The following is a 17,451-nucleotide window of genomic DNA, read 5'->3' on the forward strand; positions in this document are numbered from 1 at the left end:
TGAGGTCAACAGGAAGCCTCTTGACCTCACTTCCAGGTAAATGCCTGCGTTCTGGCGTGCCGACAAAGCCCGCGGACCGCAACAAAAAAGCAGGTCCATGCGGTGTAGCTGCGTTCTGACCCCACATCATTGATTTCAATGGGGGAGAGAACGCAGCCACAACGCACAAAAGAAGTGACATGCTGCTTTTCTTTCCGCACCGATTTTTGGCATCCAAAACGCTGCGGAAAGAAACGCAGCATGTGCACTGATTTTTCAGCTTTCCCATACACTTTGCTGGGAAAGCTGAACGCATGCAATTTGCCACTGAAACGCTGCGGTTCAAAACGCAGCATTTCCGCGGTAAAAAACGCAACGTGTGCACACAGCCTATATCTCAATGAGTATGAAATCCTTGACAGGATAGATATCCGACATATAACTTTCCACATATATATAATATATACTAGCGTTGCCATGATGTACCAAATTCAATAGGAAAATTTGTTATATACCAATCTAACATTCCTGTTGTTACATTCCTGAATGTTAGATTGGTATATAACAAATTTTCCTATTGAATTTGGTACATCATGGCAAGGCTAGTATATATTATATATATGTGGAAAGTTATATGTCGGATATCTATCCTGTCAAGGATTTCATACTCATTGAGATATACAAATATATTTATACTATCATATGGTAAATGTCTTGTTGGATCACTATATATCAAATTTGTAGGTATACTAAAAATATTAAGGGAATCCGGTCCATAAATAATTATTTTAATGTTTTTTGTCATTTTTTTGTGCATATTGTGTATAAACAATTAGTGGACTAGGGATCCGATATAAGGGAGTTTGTTATACATTAAGTCAGAACATGACTAAGACCTGAAGCGTCGAAACGCGTTGTTCTGCCAACCTTCTGACATCTAATATGGTATCTGCTGGATTTTTAATACCTTATTTTCAATAAAAAAGGATTTTTTAATCTATTCCTGGCGCTGGAAATTTCTCTTTCTACTTATATACAGTTAGGTCCAGAAATCTTTGGACAGTGACACAATTTTGGCGAGTTGGGCTCTGCATGCCACCACATTGGATTTGAAATGAAACCTCTACAACAGAATTCAAGTGCAGATTGTAACGTTTAATTTGAAGGTTTGAACAAAAATATCTGATAGAAATTGTAGGAATTGTCACATTTCTTTACAAACACTCCACATTTTAGGAGGTCAAAAGTAATTGGACAAATAAACCAAACCCAAACAAAATATTTTTATTTTCAATATTTTGTTGCGAATCCTTTGGAGGCAATCACTGCCTTAAGTCTGGAACCCATGGACATCACCAAACGCTGGGTTTCCTCCTTCTTAATGCTTTGCCAGGCCTTTACAGCCGCAGCCTTCAGGTCTTGCTTGTTTGTGGGTCTTTCCGTCTTAAGTCTGGATTTGAGCAAGTGAAATGCATGCTCAATTGGGTTAAGATCTTGTGATTGACTTGGCCATTGCAGAATGTTCCACTTTTTTGCACTCATGAACTCCTGGGTAGCTTTGGCTGTATGCTTGGGGTCATTGTCCATCTGTACTATGAAGCACCGTCCGATCAACTTTGCGGCATTTGGCTGAATCTGGGCTGAAAGTATATCCCTGTACACTTCAGAATTCATCCGGCTACTCTTGTCTGCTGTTATGTCATCAATAAACACAAGCGACCCAGTGCCATTGAAAGCCATGCATGCCCATGCCATCACGTTGCCTCCACCATGTTTTACAGAGGATGTGGTGTGCCTTGGATCATGTGCCATTCCCTTTCTTCTCCAAACTTTTTTCTTCCCATTATTCTGGTACAGGTTGATCTTTGTCTCATCTGTCCATAGAGTACTTTTCCAGAACTGAGCTGGCTTCATGAGGTGTTTTTCAGCAAATTTAACTCTGGCCTGTCTATTTTTGGAATTGATGAATGGTTTGCATCTAGATGTGAACCCTTTGTATTTACTTTCATGGAGTCTTCTCTTTACTGTTGACTTAGAGACAGATACACCTACTTCACTGAGAGTGTTCTGGACTTCAGTTAATGTTGTGAACGGGTTCTTCTTCACCAAAGAAAGTATGCGGCAATCATCCACCACTGTTGTCATCCGTGGACGCCCAGGCCTTTTTGAGTTCCCAAGCTCACCAGTCAATTCCTTTTTTCTCAGAATGTACCTGACTGTTGATTTTGCTACTCCAAGCATGTCTGCTATCTCTCTGATGGATTTTTTCTTTTTTTTCAGCCTCAGGATGTTCTGCTTCACCTCAATTGAGAGTTCCTTAGACCGCATGTTGTCTGGTCAAAGCAACAGCTTCCAAATGCAAAACCACACACCTGTAATCAACCCCAGACCTTTTAACTACTTCATTGATTACAGGTTAACGAGGGAGACACCTTCAGAGTTAATTGCAGCCCTTAGAGTCCCTTGTCCAATTACTTTTGGTCCCTTGAAAAAGAGGAGGCTATGCATTACAGAGCTATGATTCCTAAACCCTTTCTCCGATTTGGATGTGAAAACTCTCATATTGCAGCTGGGAGTGTGCACTTTCAGCCCATATTATACATATAATTGTATTTCTGAACATGTTTTTGTAAACAGCTAAAATAACAAAACTTGTGTCACTGTCCAAATATTTCTGGACCTAACTGTATATTATATATATATTTATTATTTGTACCGTTATATCCAATTACATATGCACCTTGTAAAGATACTATCATCTACTGTGCATTTTAATTTTTACCATCTTATTCAAATTGCAGATGCACTTTATTAGTAGTAATTGAAACATGGACACGTGAAAAGTATGTCCCATCAAATAAGAAAAATTAAATGTATTTATAAGCAACTTTGGAATACTCATGCCCTCTAATGTTCAGTTGCAGTAACAGGATGCGTCAATTACAGTAATCCTAACTTTCAGGCACAGAAACCTTTTTATAATAATTTCACAAAATAACCTCAGCAATATAATTAAATATTTGTTACAACTAATGTATATCATAGGATCATTATTATTTTCATTGACCCACTGTGTATACCCAATGTTTGAAATAATTAGTCACATGTTTTAACATGGATTTGCTTTTTTTCTTGTCCCAGGGATGAGCGAGTAGTGAAATACTCAGACTCACTATTTTCGTAACAAGTAGGTCCTAACACTCGGGTACTCGTTACGATTAATGAGTCCAATGCAAACCAATGTGTTACGTCCGGATGGTGGAAGCACTGGACCGTACACCGATTTCCCCTGAGGAGGCAGCCAGGCCGGTCACCCCGCCAGAGGGTCCTGATGCACGGCAGCCGAAGCACTATTGGTAGCCAGACAGTCCGTAGAGGAGCAGGAAAGGTGGAGGTTGCTGAACCCACGGAGTTCTGGACGGTAGTCCGGGTGACGAGGCTCAGGGTCCGAGGCCGGGTTGTAGGGTCAGGCGGAATCCGGAACCTGCTGAGCGATGGGGCGGGTCACCGAACGGACCCAGGGACTGGAGACTGGTGGAGCTGCAGAGGTGGTGGAACATCCGCCGAAGTCACCGTCAGGGTCCAGGGATGGACTTGGTTCGGAGCGGCTGGCGTGGCAGGACAGGCTCTGCGAGACAGACAGGGTTAATACAGGGCAAGGCACAGGGTAAAGCAATACGGGGACCTGAACACTAGCTTGCTAAACACATAGAACAGGCCCCGCCCACCAGGAAAGAGAAACCTAATATACCCTGTACCTGGGTGCTGGCCCTTTAAGAGAGGGTCAATGACCACGCGCGCGCCCTAATGCGCATGCGCGAGGCCCGTGTGCCAGAAGCCAGTCCAGGAAGCGGTGAGGAGGAAGCAGGAGCGCCCGGCTGTGTGTCCCATGTCGCAGAGGAGCGCCGGGAGCGGGGAGCAAGACACAAGGAGGGTGCAGGCGAGGAGGACGGGACCGGGACCGGGGTGGTGAGCAGGGGATGCCGGCGGGAACTGGGGAGCGGGCCACGGGGACCGGAGTGCGGGGCACGGGGATCGGAGAGCGGGGCCCGGGGACCGGGAAGCGTGACACAATGGGAAATGTGAGTAATTTTCTGCTGGACCTTACAAAGTGGTCTGTGGGCTTAGTAAAAGGCTGAAATGGATACATGACTGTTTAAAAGCCGGGCAGGAATAAGCCGCCGGCTTTTTTAAACAATCAGCTGATGCACGCTCACTGCCCAGGTGTTTCGCTCCCTGGTGCTGCGCTCCCCACCCGGTCCAAACTTAGGATTGGGCAGGGAGGTGGCGAGAGAGTGAAGCACCGGGCAGCAGGGAGGGAAGCACCAGGCGGGGGAGCAAGGAAGCGGGAAGGGAAGTATCGGACGGGAAAGCCGTCGATGAAGTCTATCTTTCAATCTCTTTCTGTCTGTCAGTCTTTCTCTTTGTCTGTCTGTTGGTCAGTCTTTCTTTCTGTCGGTCTTGCTCTCTGTCGGTCTCTCCCTCCCATCCCTTCTCTCATACTCACTGATCACCTGCACGGCACTACCCAGCTATCACACTGCTCCGGCGGTTTCTCCTCTTTTGAAAATGCCGGCCGCTTATTATTCCATCTCGTACCCACTGCTTCCCCCGCCCACTACCGCCTATGATTGGTTGAATTCAGATGCGCCCCCATGCTGAGTGACAGCTGTAAAGTGCAACCAATCACAGCCGCCGGTGGGTGGGTCTATATCATAGAGTACAATAAGTAAATAAATAATTAAAAAAATGAGTTAGTGTCCCCCCAAATTTGATAGTCAGCCAAGATAAAACAGACAGATGGGGATAGGTATTCTCCCCCGGGGGGGCACATAGTTATTGCCCCCCCAGGGTAAGAATAGCAACCGGCAGCCGCCCCAGATTTAGTGCATCCATTAGATGTGCAATATCTGGCATTTATCCCTGGTCATCCCGATTGCCCTGGTGTGGTGGCAATCAGGGTAATTGAAGGGGTTAATGACAGGTGTCCAGTCATTCTGTTGTTAGCGGCGGTAGAGAGAGGATTAACCCTCGCTACCGTCGCTAACATAGAGCTGAACTGATGACTGCGTGGGACCTCATATTCAACTACTTATAATAAGGGGTTAATGACAGGTGATAAATGACACCTGTCATTAAGCCCTGGATTGGTAATATTTAGGTTTCGATGAGACCTCCATATTGCCAATCCTGTAATTAAATAGCTAAGAAAACACACACAGAGATAAAAATCCTTTATTTAAAAATAAACACACAGACACCCTCTTTAACCCATTTATTAATCTCAAACATACCCAGCTCTGACGTAAATCCACAACCGAGGTCAAACGCCAGCTCTGCTGTATCCAGTCCTCATACTGAGTGGTGACATGAAGCTGCCGCTTAGAGAACCAGCACGGAATGACAGCTCTGAAGCCCGCTGTTATCGGAGTGATGATGTCAAAGCTGTCATTCTGTGTTGGTTCTCTAAGCGGCAGCTTCATGTCAACGCTTAGTATGAGGACTAGATACAGCAGAGCCGGCATTTAACCTCGGTTGTGGATTTAAGTCGGAGCTGGATATGTTTGTTGATAACAAATGGGTTAAAGAGGGTGTCTGTGTATTTATTTTTAAATAACAAATTTTTATCTCTGTGGGTGTGTTTTATTAAGTATTCAATTACAGGATTGTCAATATGGAAGTCTCATCGAAACCTAAATATTATCAATCCAGGGCCTAATGACAGGTGTCAATTAGCCCCTGTCATTAACCCCTTATTACCCAAATTGCCACCGCATCAGGGCAATTGGGATGAGCCGGGATAAATGCCAGATATTGGTTGCACTTTACAGCTGTCGCTCAGTGTGGGGACGCATCTGAAGGCAACCAATCATAGATGCCAGTGGGCGGGGGAAGCAGTGAATACGAGATTGAATAATGAGTGGCCAGCATTTTCAAAAGAGGAGAAACCACTGGAGCAGTGTGACAGCCGTGCAGCACTGTGCAGGTGATCAGTGAGTATGAGAGAGGGGGTGAGATGGAGAGACCGACCGTTGCTTCGCTGCCCAGCTGCCTCCCCGCCAGATCCTAAGTTAGGACCAGGCAGGGAGCGCAACACTAGGAAGCGGGGAGCGTAACACCAGGGAGCGAAGGACCGGACAGCGGGGAGCACAGCACCAGGGAGCGAAGCACTGGACAGTGAGAGTGCAGCACCAGGAAGTGAAGGACCAGGCAGCGGGGAGCGCAGCACCAGGGAGCGAAGAAGCGGGGAGCGCAGCACAAGGGAGCAAGGACCTGGGCGGGGAGCATGCCTGAGCTGATTTATTGTCTGCTGGATCCTACAAAGCAGTCTGGTGGCTGAGTAAAAGGCTGAAATAGATGTATGATTGTTTTAAACAATCACTCATCTATTTCAGCCTTTTATTCAGCCCCCAGACCGCTTTGTAGGGTCCAGCAGAAAATTACTCACATTTACCATTGACCTCCATTGGACTCGCTACTCCTAAAGAGTAATTTAAAGGATACTGGTGGAGTAATGAGTAGCCCGAATACCGTACTACTTGGTGAGTACCGACTGACAGGTGTCAATTAGCCCCTGTCATTAACCCCTTATTACCCAAATTGCAACCGCATCAGGGCAATTGGGATGAGCCGGGATAAATGCCAGATATTGGTTGCACTTTACAGCTGTCGCTCAGTGTGGGGACGCATCTGAAGGCAACCAATCATAGACGCCAGTGGGCGGGGGAAGCAGTGAATACGAGATTGAATAATGAGTGGCCAGCATTTTCAAAAGAGGAGAAACCACTGGAGCAGTGTGACAGCCGTGCAGCACTGTGCAGGTGATCAGTGAGTATGAGAGAGGGGGTGAGATGGGAGACCGACCGTTGCTTCGCTGCCCCACTGCCTCCCCGCCAGATCCTAAGTTAGGACCAGGCAAGGAGTGCAACACCAGGAAGCGGGGAGCGTAGCACCAGGGAGCGAAGGACCGGACAGCGGGGAGCACAGCACCAGGGAGCGAAGCACTGGACAGTGAGAGTGCAGCACCAGGAAGTGAAGGACCAGGCAGCAGGGAGCGCAGCACCAGGGAGCGAAGAAGCGAGGAGCGCAGCACAAGGGAGCAAGGACCTGGGCGTGGAGCATGCCTGAGCTGATTAATTGTCTGCTGGATCCTACAAAGCAGTCTGGTGGCTGAGTAAAAGGCTGAAATAGATGTATGATTGTTTTAAACAATCACTCATCTATTTCAGCCTTTTATTCAGCCCCCAGACCGCTTTGTAGGGTCCAGCAGAAAATTACTCACATTTACCATTGACTTCCATTGGACTCGCTACTCCTAAAGAGTAATTTAAAGGATACTCGTGGAGTAATGAGTAGCCCGAATACCATACTACTTGGTGAGTACCGAGTAGTAACAAGTATACTCGCTCATCCCTATGTAATGTGTTCTGATTTCTTATAATATTCAAAAATAAAGAGACAAAAAATATTTTGAAAAATAAAATGGTGTAGAGTCTAATTCTTGTAGCAATTTTTGCTAGACTGGTTTAACCTGACCTTAAGCGCACATTTATTGTACCGTAAGCGGTAAGTTTTCTCCCTCTGAGATAAACTATGACATTGGCAAACGTGAACTGTTGGCAATTAAAAGGGCCTTTGAGGAATGGCACCACTTCCTTGAAGGCACCAAACATAAGGTTACAGTTATGACAGACCACAAGAATCTCACTCAATCCTAGGCAAGCTAGGTGGGCGTTGTTCTTCTTCAGATTTGATTTTGTGGTAATGTTCCAGCCTGGTATCAAGAAGTCAAGAGCTGTTGCACTTTCCCTTAGCTTCTGTCCCTCTCAGTCTGATGACTCGGAACCTTTCCTTATTTTAGCTAAAGGCATCCTTGTATCATCTGTTTCCTTAGATTTGGTAGAAGAGATGCTACCAATGCTACCCAAGGCTAAGAAACGACTCCTAACTGAGAACTATTTGTCGCCCCCCACACTTTGCCTACATGTACATCAGAATTCCCACAATTCTGTCCTTTTAGGTCACCCTAGTATAGGCTATACTCTCTGACTGGTAAGCAGGAATTTTTGGTTGCCAACCATAGCTAAGGATTTTTAAAGAATATATACTGTCTTGTGAAACTGGTGCCCGAGCTGAGGCACCCCGTACCCATCCCACTGTATTTCTCCAGTCCCTATCTTCTCCAGGAAGTCCTTGGATTCATGTCTCCATGGACTTCATCACTGCTTTCCCACCCTCGGAAGGGAAGACTTGTATCTGGGTAGTAGTGGATAGATTCAGCAAACAGTGTTATTTTGTTCGTCTGTCCGGATTACCTAATTCTGAAACTCTAAGCAGGTTGTTCTTTAGGCATATTGTACGGTTACATGGGTCTCTGGAAAATATAGCGTCTGACTGGGGAACACATTTTTTCTCAAAATTCTAGAGGGCTTTTTGAAAAAACATCAATACAGAGTTAGCTTTTTTGTCTGCCTACCACCCAGAGACCAACAATTGGACTGAACGTTCTTATCAAACACTAGAACAATGTTGTGTTACGTGTGAGACCATCCGTCTGACTGGGTATAATATCTACTGATAGCTGAGTTTGCCATAAATTACCAGTATCAAGAATCCATTTAGACTTCTCTTTTTTTCTGTAATTTTGGGTTGCATCCACGTTTCTTTGTTGATTCTTTTTCTCCCACTGCAGTGGATACTCCTGAGGTTGAAAAATCAGTGGAAAAAATTGAAAGCTATCTGGTCTTTGGTTAAAGAGAACTTGAAGAGGGCACAGGATGGACAAACCTCAGGTGCTAATAAGAGATGTTCCAAGGACCCAAGCCTTGGAGTTGGGAAAAAGGTATGGTTGTCTACACGGCATATTAAACTCAAGGTTCCTTCTACTAAGCTGAAATCCAGATATTTTGGACCTTATGAGATAGTCGAAGTCATTAATCACGCAGCTTTCTGCCTGAAACTTCCCCCATACTTTAAGATCTCTAGTGTGTTCCACAAGTCCCTCCTCATATTATACTGTTCTTCCTTTCACCCAGTCATGGTCCTGCTCCTCCTGTTTTAGTTAAGGGTAACTTGGAGTATGAAGTACAAAGAATTTTTGATTTCCATATTGTTAGAGGGGTGGTACGATATCTTGAACATTGGAGTGGTTATGGCCCAGAGGAGAAATCATGGATCCCTGCAAGTAATGTTCATGCTAAGTGCCTTATCAAGCAATTTCACCTCCGATTCCCCACCAAGCAAGACCTCCAAACAGAGGCCCCTCGTGGAAGAGGGGTACTGTCACGTCTCCACCAGACTTCACTCCTGCAACTCCTGCTTTAATCACCAGGCACCATTCTATTCCCACTGTGGACAGTGCTGGTGATAGGGGAAGAGTCAGTACTAGTGGCTCTGGTGGGCGCAGGCTCTGACCATCCACTAAGCTGGGTTTCACTAGGACCTTCAGTACCACTGGATGACTGTGGTGGCATGTTCAGCCAAGGACAATGGAAAAGCCCAAAATCCTTCTTATTCCTCCTCCAGACTTCTCGTTGCCACCAGATATAGTTTTGTGGTATTGCTGCTGTATCTCTGGTTCACACCCTGCTCTTACACTATTGATCCCCATGTTTTGAATGCTGCCTGTTCTCTGACCACTTAACTGCCTGCCATGTTTATACTTCGCTGCCCTCTATGGTTTGACCTTAGCTTGATTTTCTGACTACTCTTTTGCATGCCAATTTTGTCCATTTTTGGACCTCCTGGTTTTGACCCTGCCTGATGACCACTCTTCTTTGGATTGCAGCCTTCCAAAGACAGAAACTTCCTGGACCCTGTTATAATTCCATATCCCAGGGGTTAAAGGGTGTTGGGTTCTTGGGATCCTGCTGAGTGAGTGGATAACCTCTAGTCTGTTCGTGATAGCCATCCCATGTATGTGGTCTTAGGCAGATGTCACAGCTTGTTAGTGAACCATTTACATAGTGTGAGGCAGTTCTAAATTGACTAGATACACCTGCCCACACTGTAACACAACCACCACTAAAAGCTCATCTCTTAACAACAGTGGTTGATGGACTGCACTCTCCTTGATGTCTCTAACGTAGTTAGTTGTCATCATTTCTACTACATATGAATCAACTTTCATCAGTAATCAGGACTGAGGCCCATTGGTCCCTCGTCAAGCGTATATGTTCCCAGTGCCTGGTAGGGTGGTCAGGTACCCTTGTAGATAATCTACCACGCAGACCACGCTAATGTTAACGGTTTATAATGGTCTGACATGACACCTTTGGACCTCTCATCTCCCTTAAATGTGCCTAGAATTATGTGGGGACCACGGGGGAACACTATTCTCCTTAAGGAGACTTTGCAAGCCAGTCTGGCTGCCAGTAAAGTAAGGGGACTTATAGCTGCCCCGCCCCTCTGGGGAATATTCAAATTATCTCTCCAGGAATGGAGACAAACTCTAATGCAGCGCCACCTATTGGAAGTAGCGATCCTAAGCGAGCCAGATCAGACACCCCATACTTTGCACTGATGAGGGGCAAGCACCCCGAAACACCGTGTCTGCAAATTTAGATTCTGATCTGGCTTATATATCCTAGGTCATATGCAAAGGATTGTTAAAAATCCACATTTGACTTTTAGGATTGCTACTTCCAATAGGTGGTGCTGTGCTAGAGTTTGTCTCCATTCCTGGAGAGATAATTAGAATTATGTGGTATTGATCATCTGGTTCTGAAGGGCATTGCTCATAATGAAGAGGTCCTCAGTGTGGGATGTGACAGAAGGATGTACACTTCTCTGTCTTTCAGTGACTCTTCCAGTCTCTTTGTGTCCCTGTACAACCGGCTGATGACACTCTGTGTTACTCTAAGCTCAGTGGCCAGTTCCATCTGAGGACATCCTGCTTGAAGACTCGCAATGGCTCAGTACTGTTGATTAATTGTTAGGTGTTGTCTTGGTGTCATGATGTCAAAATGTGAACAGCATCCTGAAGTGGATTGTTTAAAGGGAACTTGTCACCAGTTATTTGAGTTATAGATTAAAACTAGCACCATAAGCAGCACCTGTGATGCATTCTATTAAGGTGCATGTTATCCCGTGACTTGCCCTGTACATACCACAAACATCTTTTGAAAATCTCCCATGCTGTATGGTAATCCTTTAGTTTGATCTAAAGGGTATCCTTTGTTGCGGCTCTTGTCACTCCTCTCTGCGCTGATCGCTGTCCTCTGCTGATTATTGATGTGGATGATGCCTCCTGTGTCATCCACATACCTGGGATAAATCTAGTGCCCTCACAGAGACATTGCTACCTCACACAGGCAAGTGTGGGCAGGGCCAAATACATAGGTGAGCAATCTTTCCGCAGGAGGGAGATTTTATCTGGCGATGTGGATGACATTTCCTGCATCATCAACATACCTAGGCTAAGTCTCGCGCCTGCGCAGAGACTTCGCTGCTTCACACAAGTGCACCTATGTATTCAGCACTGCCCACTGTAGGGCAGAGCAAGGTGCAACTGCTTTGAGCTGGCACGTTCTCTGTGTGGGTACAAGGTTTAGTGCAGGTATGTGGATGACACAGAAGGCATCATCCACATCAATCATCAGCAGAGGACAGCGATCAGCACAGAGAGGAGGGAATAGAGCCACAACCAAAGGGTGCCCATCAGACCATACCCAAGGATCATTATACAGCAAGGGGGATTTTCGAAGGGTATTTGTGGGGTGTACAGGGTGATTCAGGGGATAACATGCACCTTTATAGAATGCAGTACCAGCACTGCTTAAAGTGCTAGCTTTAGTTTACAACTCAAAAATCTGGTGGCAGCTTCCCTTTAATACCAATTCTAAGTGACTTTGGAAATTTATTGAGTGATTCATGGATCAAACATCTGTTATGAACTTTGCTACGAAGCTCCTGTTATGAACAGGAAGTTGTGGAAAAAGAACTGAAACATTGAACTGTTGGACATGAGCATCCAGAAGGTTTAGAGAAGGTCACATTACGGTCACCTGAAAAGGTTAGAGGGCATTATTGATCATACTGACATTTCACCTGAGAGCCAAATATCTCAAACGTTTCATGAGTAGTTTATACGGTGTTTTGTTTTTTACAAAATCCAACATGTCAATGAGAATGTAGTGATCTAATCCAGTCGATCCTTTGTGAGATGCTCCCCAGTGTCACCGCTCTATTTCTCTCCAGTAAATGTAAAAATGTAACATAGCTTTCTATGACGATGAATAGGAGACATAAGATATATAAACCTCCTCATCACAGCCGAGAATTCACTGCCTTATTGAGAGTCTGAGCTGACGTAAGTGATGAGAGGACGCAGATCTGAGAATGGCTCTGACTTATTGCAGATTTCTGAATTGTGATTTTGTGCAGATTCAGCTCTGGTTTCTTCTTTTCTCTCTGATCTGTAAATCTAATGCTCAGGAAGATGCTAGATGTGGTCTTTACAGCTATCAGCACTTATTTGAGTACGAGTATTATGAGGATGGAGACGTCTTCATTGGAGGGATATTCACTGCACATTCTATGGTATCACAGATTACTTATGAAGGGATTGTCATTAGGGAGCCTCAAAGATTTTGCACTTTGTAAGTCATATGTTCTTTCAGCATGGTTCTCAAACCCATTCTTCTTCTGTTCCGCTCATACAGCTGCTGTTAGACCACGTGCTGTGTATGGGGCTTTCTTAAGACTGTTTATTAGGAGTATAATATTGCCAGTAATGTTCACAATATTGGCCAACTATAGTGTTGGAGGAGATGGAAGAAAAGGGTTAATCCACACTGCCAGAAGAAGATCACTAAAGATCAATGGGGATTAAGACATCAGATATTATTGTTCTGCACATTTCGGGGCTGTATAACCTCTTCTACAGGAACAAAAATCAACAATGTACATTTTTGATTTTTGTTCCTGAGGAAGGGGTTATACAGCTCCGAAATGCATAGAAAAATAAAATCTGATGTCTTAATCCCCATTGATCTTCAGTGATCTTCTACTGGCAGTGTGGATTAACCCTTTTCTTCCATCTCCTCCAACGCTATCTTCCTGGGTTTTGCAGCAGCCTTCCTCAACACGTGATTATAGTGGTTGTGTCTATAACACAACTGCATCAGGTTAGGGTACCTAATTAAACTCTTTCTGGTACCACAGCATAAGACACGATTTGTGCCCCCCTTCTATGTCATTTCACGACAACTATAAAGAGTAAGAACCTGTCCTAGCTGCATCTGTGGTTCTTCTCCATCTGAGGATCCATGCACACACTGTTTCATTTTTATCTATAACTATGCACACAATCACTAGAGATGCGACCTTGGTTAAAGTTTTCCGGATAGTTTGCATATGTTTCCAATATTTCTCCAATTTGTTTTTTTTACTGGTTGTACATCAGAAATGCCAGGTGGGTCACCATGAAGTGAAAACATCCAAGATCATTCTGTCAGTCTCTGACATTTGTCTTGAATTTTACAAAAAAAAATTGAATTCCTCAAAATGTTATTAAATTTATTTATTTTTTGCTTATTTGCTTAGTACGGATTCAGCAAGATGATGCCATTTTGATTACTATAGGGAAAAAATAGGGAATAAATTAAAGGATCATGATGAGTGATGAGCGGGCACTACCATGCTTGGGTGCTCTGTACTTGTAACCAGTGATGAGCGGGCACTACCATGCTCAGGTGCACAATACTCATAACTACTGATAAGCGGGCACTACCATGCTCGGGTGCTCAGTACTCATAACTACTGATGAGCGACCACTACCATGCTCGGGTGCTCAGTACTCATATCTACAGATGAGTGAGCACTACCATGCTTCAGTGCTCGGTACTCGTAACTAGTGATAAGTGAGCACTACCATGCTCAGGTGCTCAGTACTCGTAACTAGTGATAAGTGAGCACTACCATGCTCGGGTGCTCAGTACTCATATCTACAGATGAGTGAGCACTACCATGCTTCAGTGCTTGGTACTCGTAACTAGTGATAAGTTAGCACTACCATGCTCGGGTGCTCAGTACTCGTAACTAGTGATAAGTGAGCACTACCATGCTCGGGTGCTCAGTACTAGTAAAAAGTGATGAGTGAGCACTGCCATGCTCGTGTGCTCAGTACTCGTAACTAGTGATAAGCGGGCACTAACATGCTCGGGTGCTCAGTACTCGTAAATAGTGATGAGCGGGCACTACTATGCTCGGGTGCGCAGTACTGGTAGCTAGTGATGAGTGAGCACTACCATGCTCGGGTGCTCAGTACTGGTAGCTAGTGATGAGTGAGCACTACCATGCTCGGGTGCTCAGTACTGGTAACTAGTTATGAGCGGGCACTACCATGCTCGGGTGCTCAGTACTCGTAACTAGTGATGAGCGGGCACTACCATGCTCGGGTGCTCAGTACTCATAGCTAGTTATGAGCGGGCACTACCATGCTTGGGTGCTCAGTACTCGTAACTAGTGATGAGCGGGCACTACCATGCTCGGGTGCTCAGTACTCGTAGCTAGTTATGAGCGGGCACTACCATGCTCGGGTGCTCAGTACTCGTAACTAGTGATGAGCGGGCACTACCATGCTCGGGTGCTCAGTACTGGTAACTAGTGATGAGTGGGCACTACCATGCTTGGGTGCTCAGTACTCGTAACTAGTGATGAGCGGGCACTACCATGCTCGGGTGCTCAGTACTCGTAGCTAGTTATGAGCGGGCACTACCATGCTCGGGTGCTCAGTACTCGTAACTAGTGATGAGCGGGCACTACCATGCTCGGGTGCTCAGTACTGGTAGCTAGTTATGAGTAGGCACTACCATGCTCAGCTGCTCAGTACTGGTAACTAGTGATGAGTGGGCACTACCATGCTCGGGTGCTCAGTACTCGTAACTAGTGATGAGCGGGCACTACCATGCTCGGGTGCTCAGTACTCGTAACTAGTGATGAGCGGTCATTACCATGCTCGTGTGCTCAGTACTGGTAACTAGTGATGAGCGGGCACTACCATGCTCAGGTGCTCAGTACTGGTAACTAGTGATGAGCGGGCACTACCATGCTCAGGTGCTCAGTACTGGTAACTAGTGATGAGCGGGCACTACCATGCTCGGATGCTCGGTACTCGTAACTAGTGATGAGCGGGCACTACCATCCTCGGGTGCTCAGTACTCGTAACTAGTGATGAGCGGGCACTACCATGCTCGGGTGCTCAGTACTGGTAGCTAGTTATGAGTAGGCACTAACATGCTCGGGTGCTCAGTACTCGTAACTAGTGATGAGCGGTCATTACCATGCTCGGGTGCTCAGTACTGGTAACTAGTGATGAGCGGGCACTACCATGCTCAGGTGCTCAGTACTGGTAACTAGTGATGAGCGGGCACTACCATGCTCAGGTGCTCAGTACTGGTAACTAGTGATGAGCGGGCACTACCATGCTCGGATGCTCGGTACTCGTAACTAGTGATGAGCGGGCACTACCATGCTCGGGTGCTCAGTACTGGTAACTAGTGATGAGCGGGCACTACCATGCTCGGGTGCTCAGTACTGGTAACTAGTGATGAGCGGGCACTACCATGCTCGGGTGCTCAGTACTGGTAACTAGTGATGAGCGGGCACTACCATGCTCGGGTGCTCAGTACTGGTAACTAGTGATGAGCGGGCACTACCATGCTCAGGTGCTCAGTACTGGTAACTAGTGATGAGCGGGCACTACCATGCTCGGGTGCTCAGTACTGGTAACTAGTGATGAGCGGGCACTACCATGCTCGGGTGCTCAGTACTGGTAACTAGTGATGAGCGGTCATTACCATGCTCAGGTGCTCAGTACTGGTAACTAGTGATGAGCGGGCACTACCATGCTCGGGTGCTCAGTACTGGTAACTAGTGATGAGCGGGCACTACCATGCTCGGGTGCTCAGTACTGGTAACTAGTGATGAGCGGGCACTACCATGCTCGGGTGCTCAGTACTGGTAACTAGTGATGAGCAGGCACTACCATGCTCAGGTGCTCAGTACTGGTAACTAGTGATGAGCGGGCACTACCATGCTCGGGTGCTCAGTACTGGTAACTAGTGATGAGCGGGCACTACCATGCTCCGGTGCTTGGTACTTGTAAGTACTGATGAGCGGGCACTACCATGCTCGGGTGCTCGGTACTGGTAACTAGTGATGAGCGGGCACTACCATGCTCAGGTGCTCGGTACTGGTAACTAGTGATGAGCGGGCACTACCATGCTCAGGTGCTCGGTACTGGTAACTAGTGATGAGCGGGCACTACCATGCTCAGGTGCTCGGTACTGGTAACTAGTGATGAGCGGTCATTACCATGCTCGTGTGCTCGGTACTGGTAACTAGTGATGAGCGAAGACTGTGATGCTTGGGTGCTTGGTATTGGAAAAGAGCAGGTTGGTTGCATGAACATGGAATAATGGAAGTCAATTGTAAACTCAAGCCTTTTTCTGGAAGATCTCTGAAAATGCATGTTTCCAATTGACTTCCATTATACTCGGTATGCGAATCAAGCCTGCCCAACCGAATCATATTGAATACCAAGCTCCTGAGCATGGTAGTGCTTGCTCATCATAAATCATGACATCAGCCTGTGGTTCCTCAAGACTGCAATAATAGATGACTGCATTGCGTCTGTCTAGCACGTGTGTTTTTTGGTTGGTATATATCTGCTTTCTCCACAGTGTAAGTATCAGAGAATATCAGCAGCTGATGGCTTTCATTTTTACCATTGCTGAAATTAATCGGAGCCCAGTTCTTCTTCCTAATATCACTCTGGGATATCACGTCTTTGATTCCTGTGGAGATATAAATAAACTTTTTAGAGACGTTCTGCATATAATGACTGGAATCCAGAGCAAATTTGTACTTCCCAACTATTCCTTTAATAAACACGGAGTACTAGCCGGATACATCGGAGATCTCCATCCTTACACCACAAACCCAATGGCAGAGTTACTGAGCATTTTCGGATATACTCAGGTAATTACACTTGTTTGTATTACCAAGAATATTGAATAACCTGTCACCCTGCTCCTGTATGTATTGCATGTTTACTAATCCTCCAAACCCAGATCCGGCAGAGTTGCGCCAAATTTAAGAAACTGTGCCTGGAGGTTGGGATCCTAAGGATACTTACCCAATTGAATATAAAGGTGGAGCAGGAAGCCAAGAGTTCCTCACTCCTCTATCTAGTCAATGAAAAAGTAAAAATTCTGCCATGGCTTTCTCGCCTTGTGAAATTCTCAGGTCCAGTGACCAAGTAGGGGAAATGTGGAGAAGAACACCGGCAAAATGTGTATGTGTGTGTGTGTGTGTGTGTGTGTGTGTGTGTGTGTGTGCGTGCGTGCGTGCGTGCGTGCGTGCGTGCGTGCGTGTGTGTGTGCGACACTTAGACTATGGAGGTATCCTCCAAAACACGTACCTGTTTGATATACCATGCGGTTGTAATTTCATGGAATGACCTTTTAA

At 45.8% G+C, this 17,451-nt stretch overlaps 1 protein-coding gene across 1 annotated transcript in view; it reads left to right on the forward strand.

The window, feature by feature from the left end:
• The first annotated feature begins 5,379 nt into the window (after positions 1-5,379).
• LOC142312307 (vomeronasal type-2 receptor 26-like) overlaps positions 5,380-17,451 on the forward strand; it is a 108,121-nt gene continuing 96,049 nt past the window's right edge. Inside the window, exons 1-5 of the mRNA XM_075351578.1 lie at positions 5,380-5,473; positions 7,874-7,965; positions 8,672-8,821; positions 12,364-12,578; positions 16,665-16,962. Of these exons, the coding sequence (XP_075207693.1) occupies positions 5,380-5,473; positions 7,874-7,965; positions 8,672-8,821; positions 12,364-12,578; positions 16,665-16,962 (849 nt within the window). The remainder of the gene's footprint in view (positions 5,474-7,873; positions 7,966-8,671; positions 8,822-12,363; positions 12,579-16,664; positions 16,963-17,451) is intronic.

The sequence above is a fragment of the Anomaloglossus baeobatrachus genome, chromosome 1 (genome assembly GCF_048569485.1).
Source record: "Anomaloglossus baeobatrachus isolate aAnoBae1 chromosome 1, aAnoBae1.hap1, whole genome shotgun sequence".
In the NCBI taxonomy this organism is placed as follows: Eukaryota; Metazoa; Chordata; class Amphibia; order Anura; family Aromobatidae; genus Anomaloglossus; species Anomaloglossus baeobatrachus.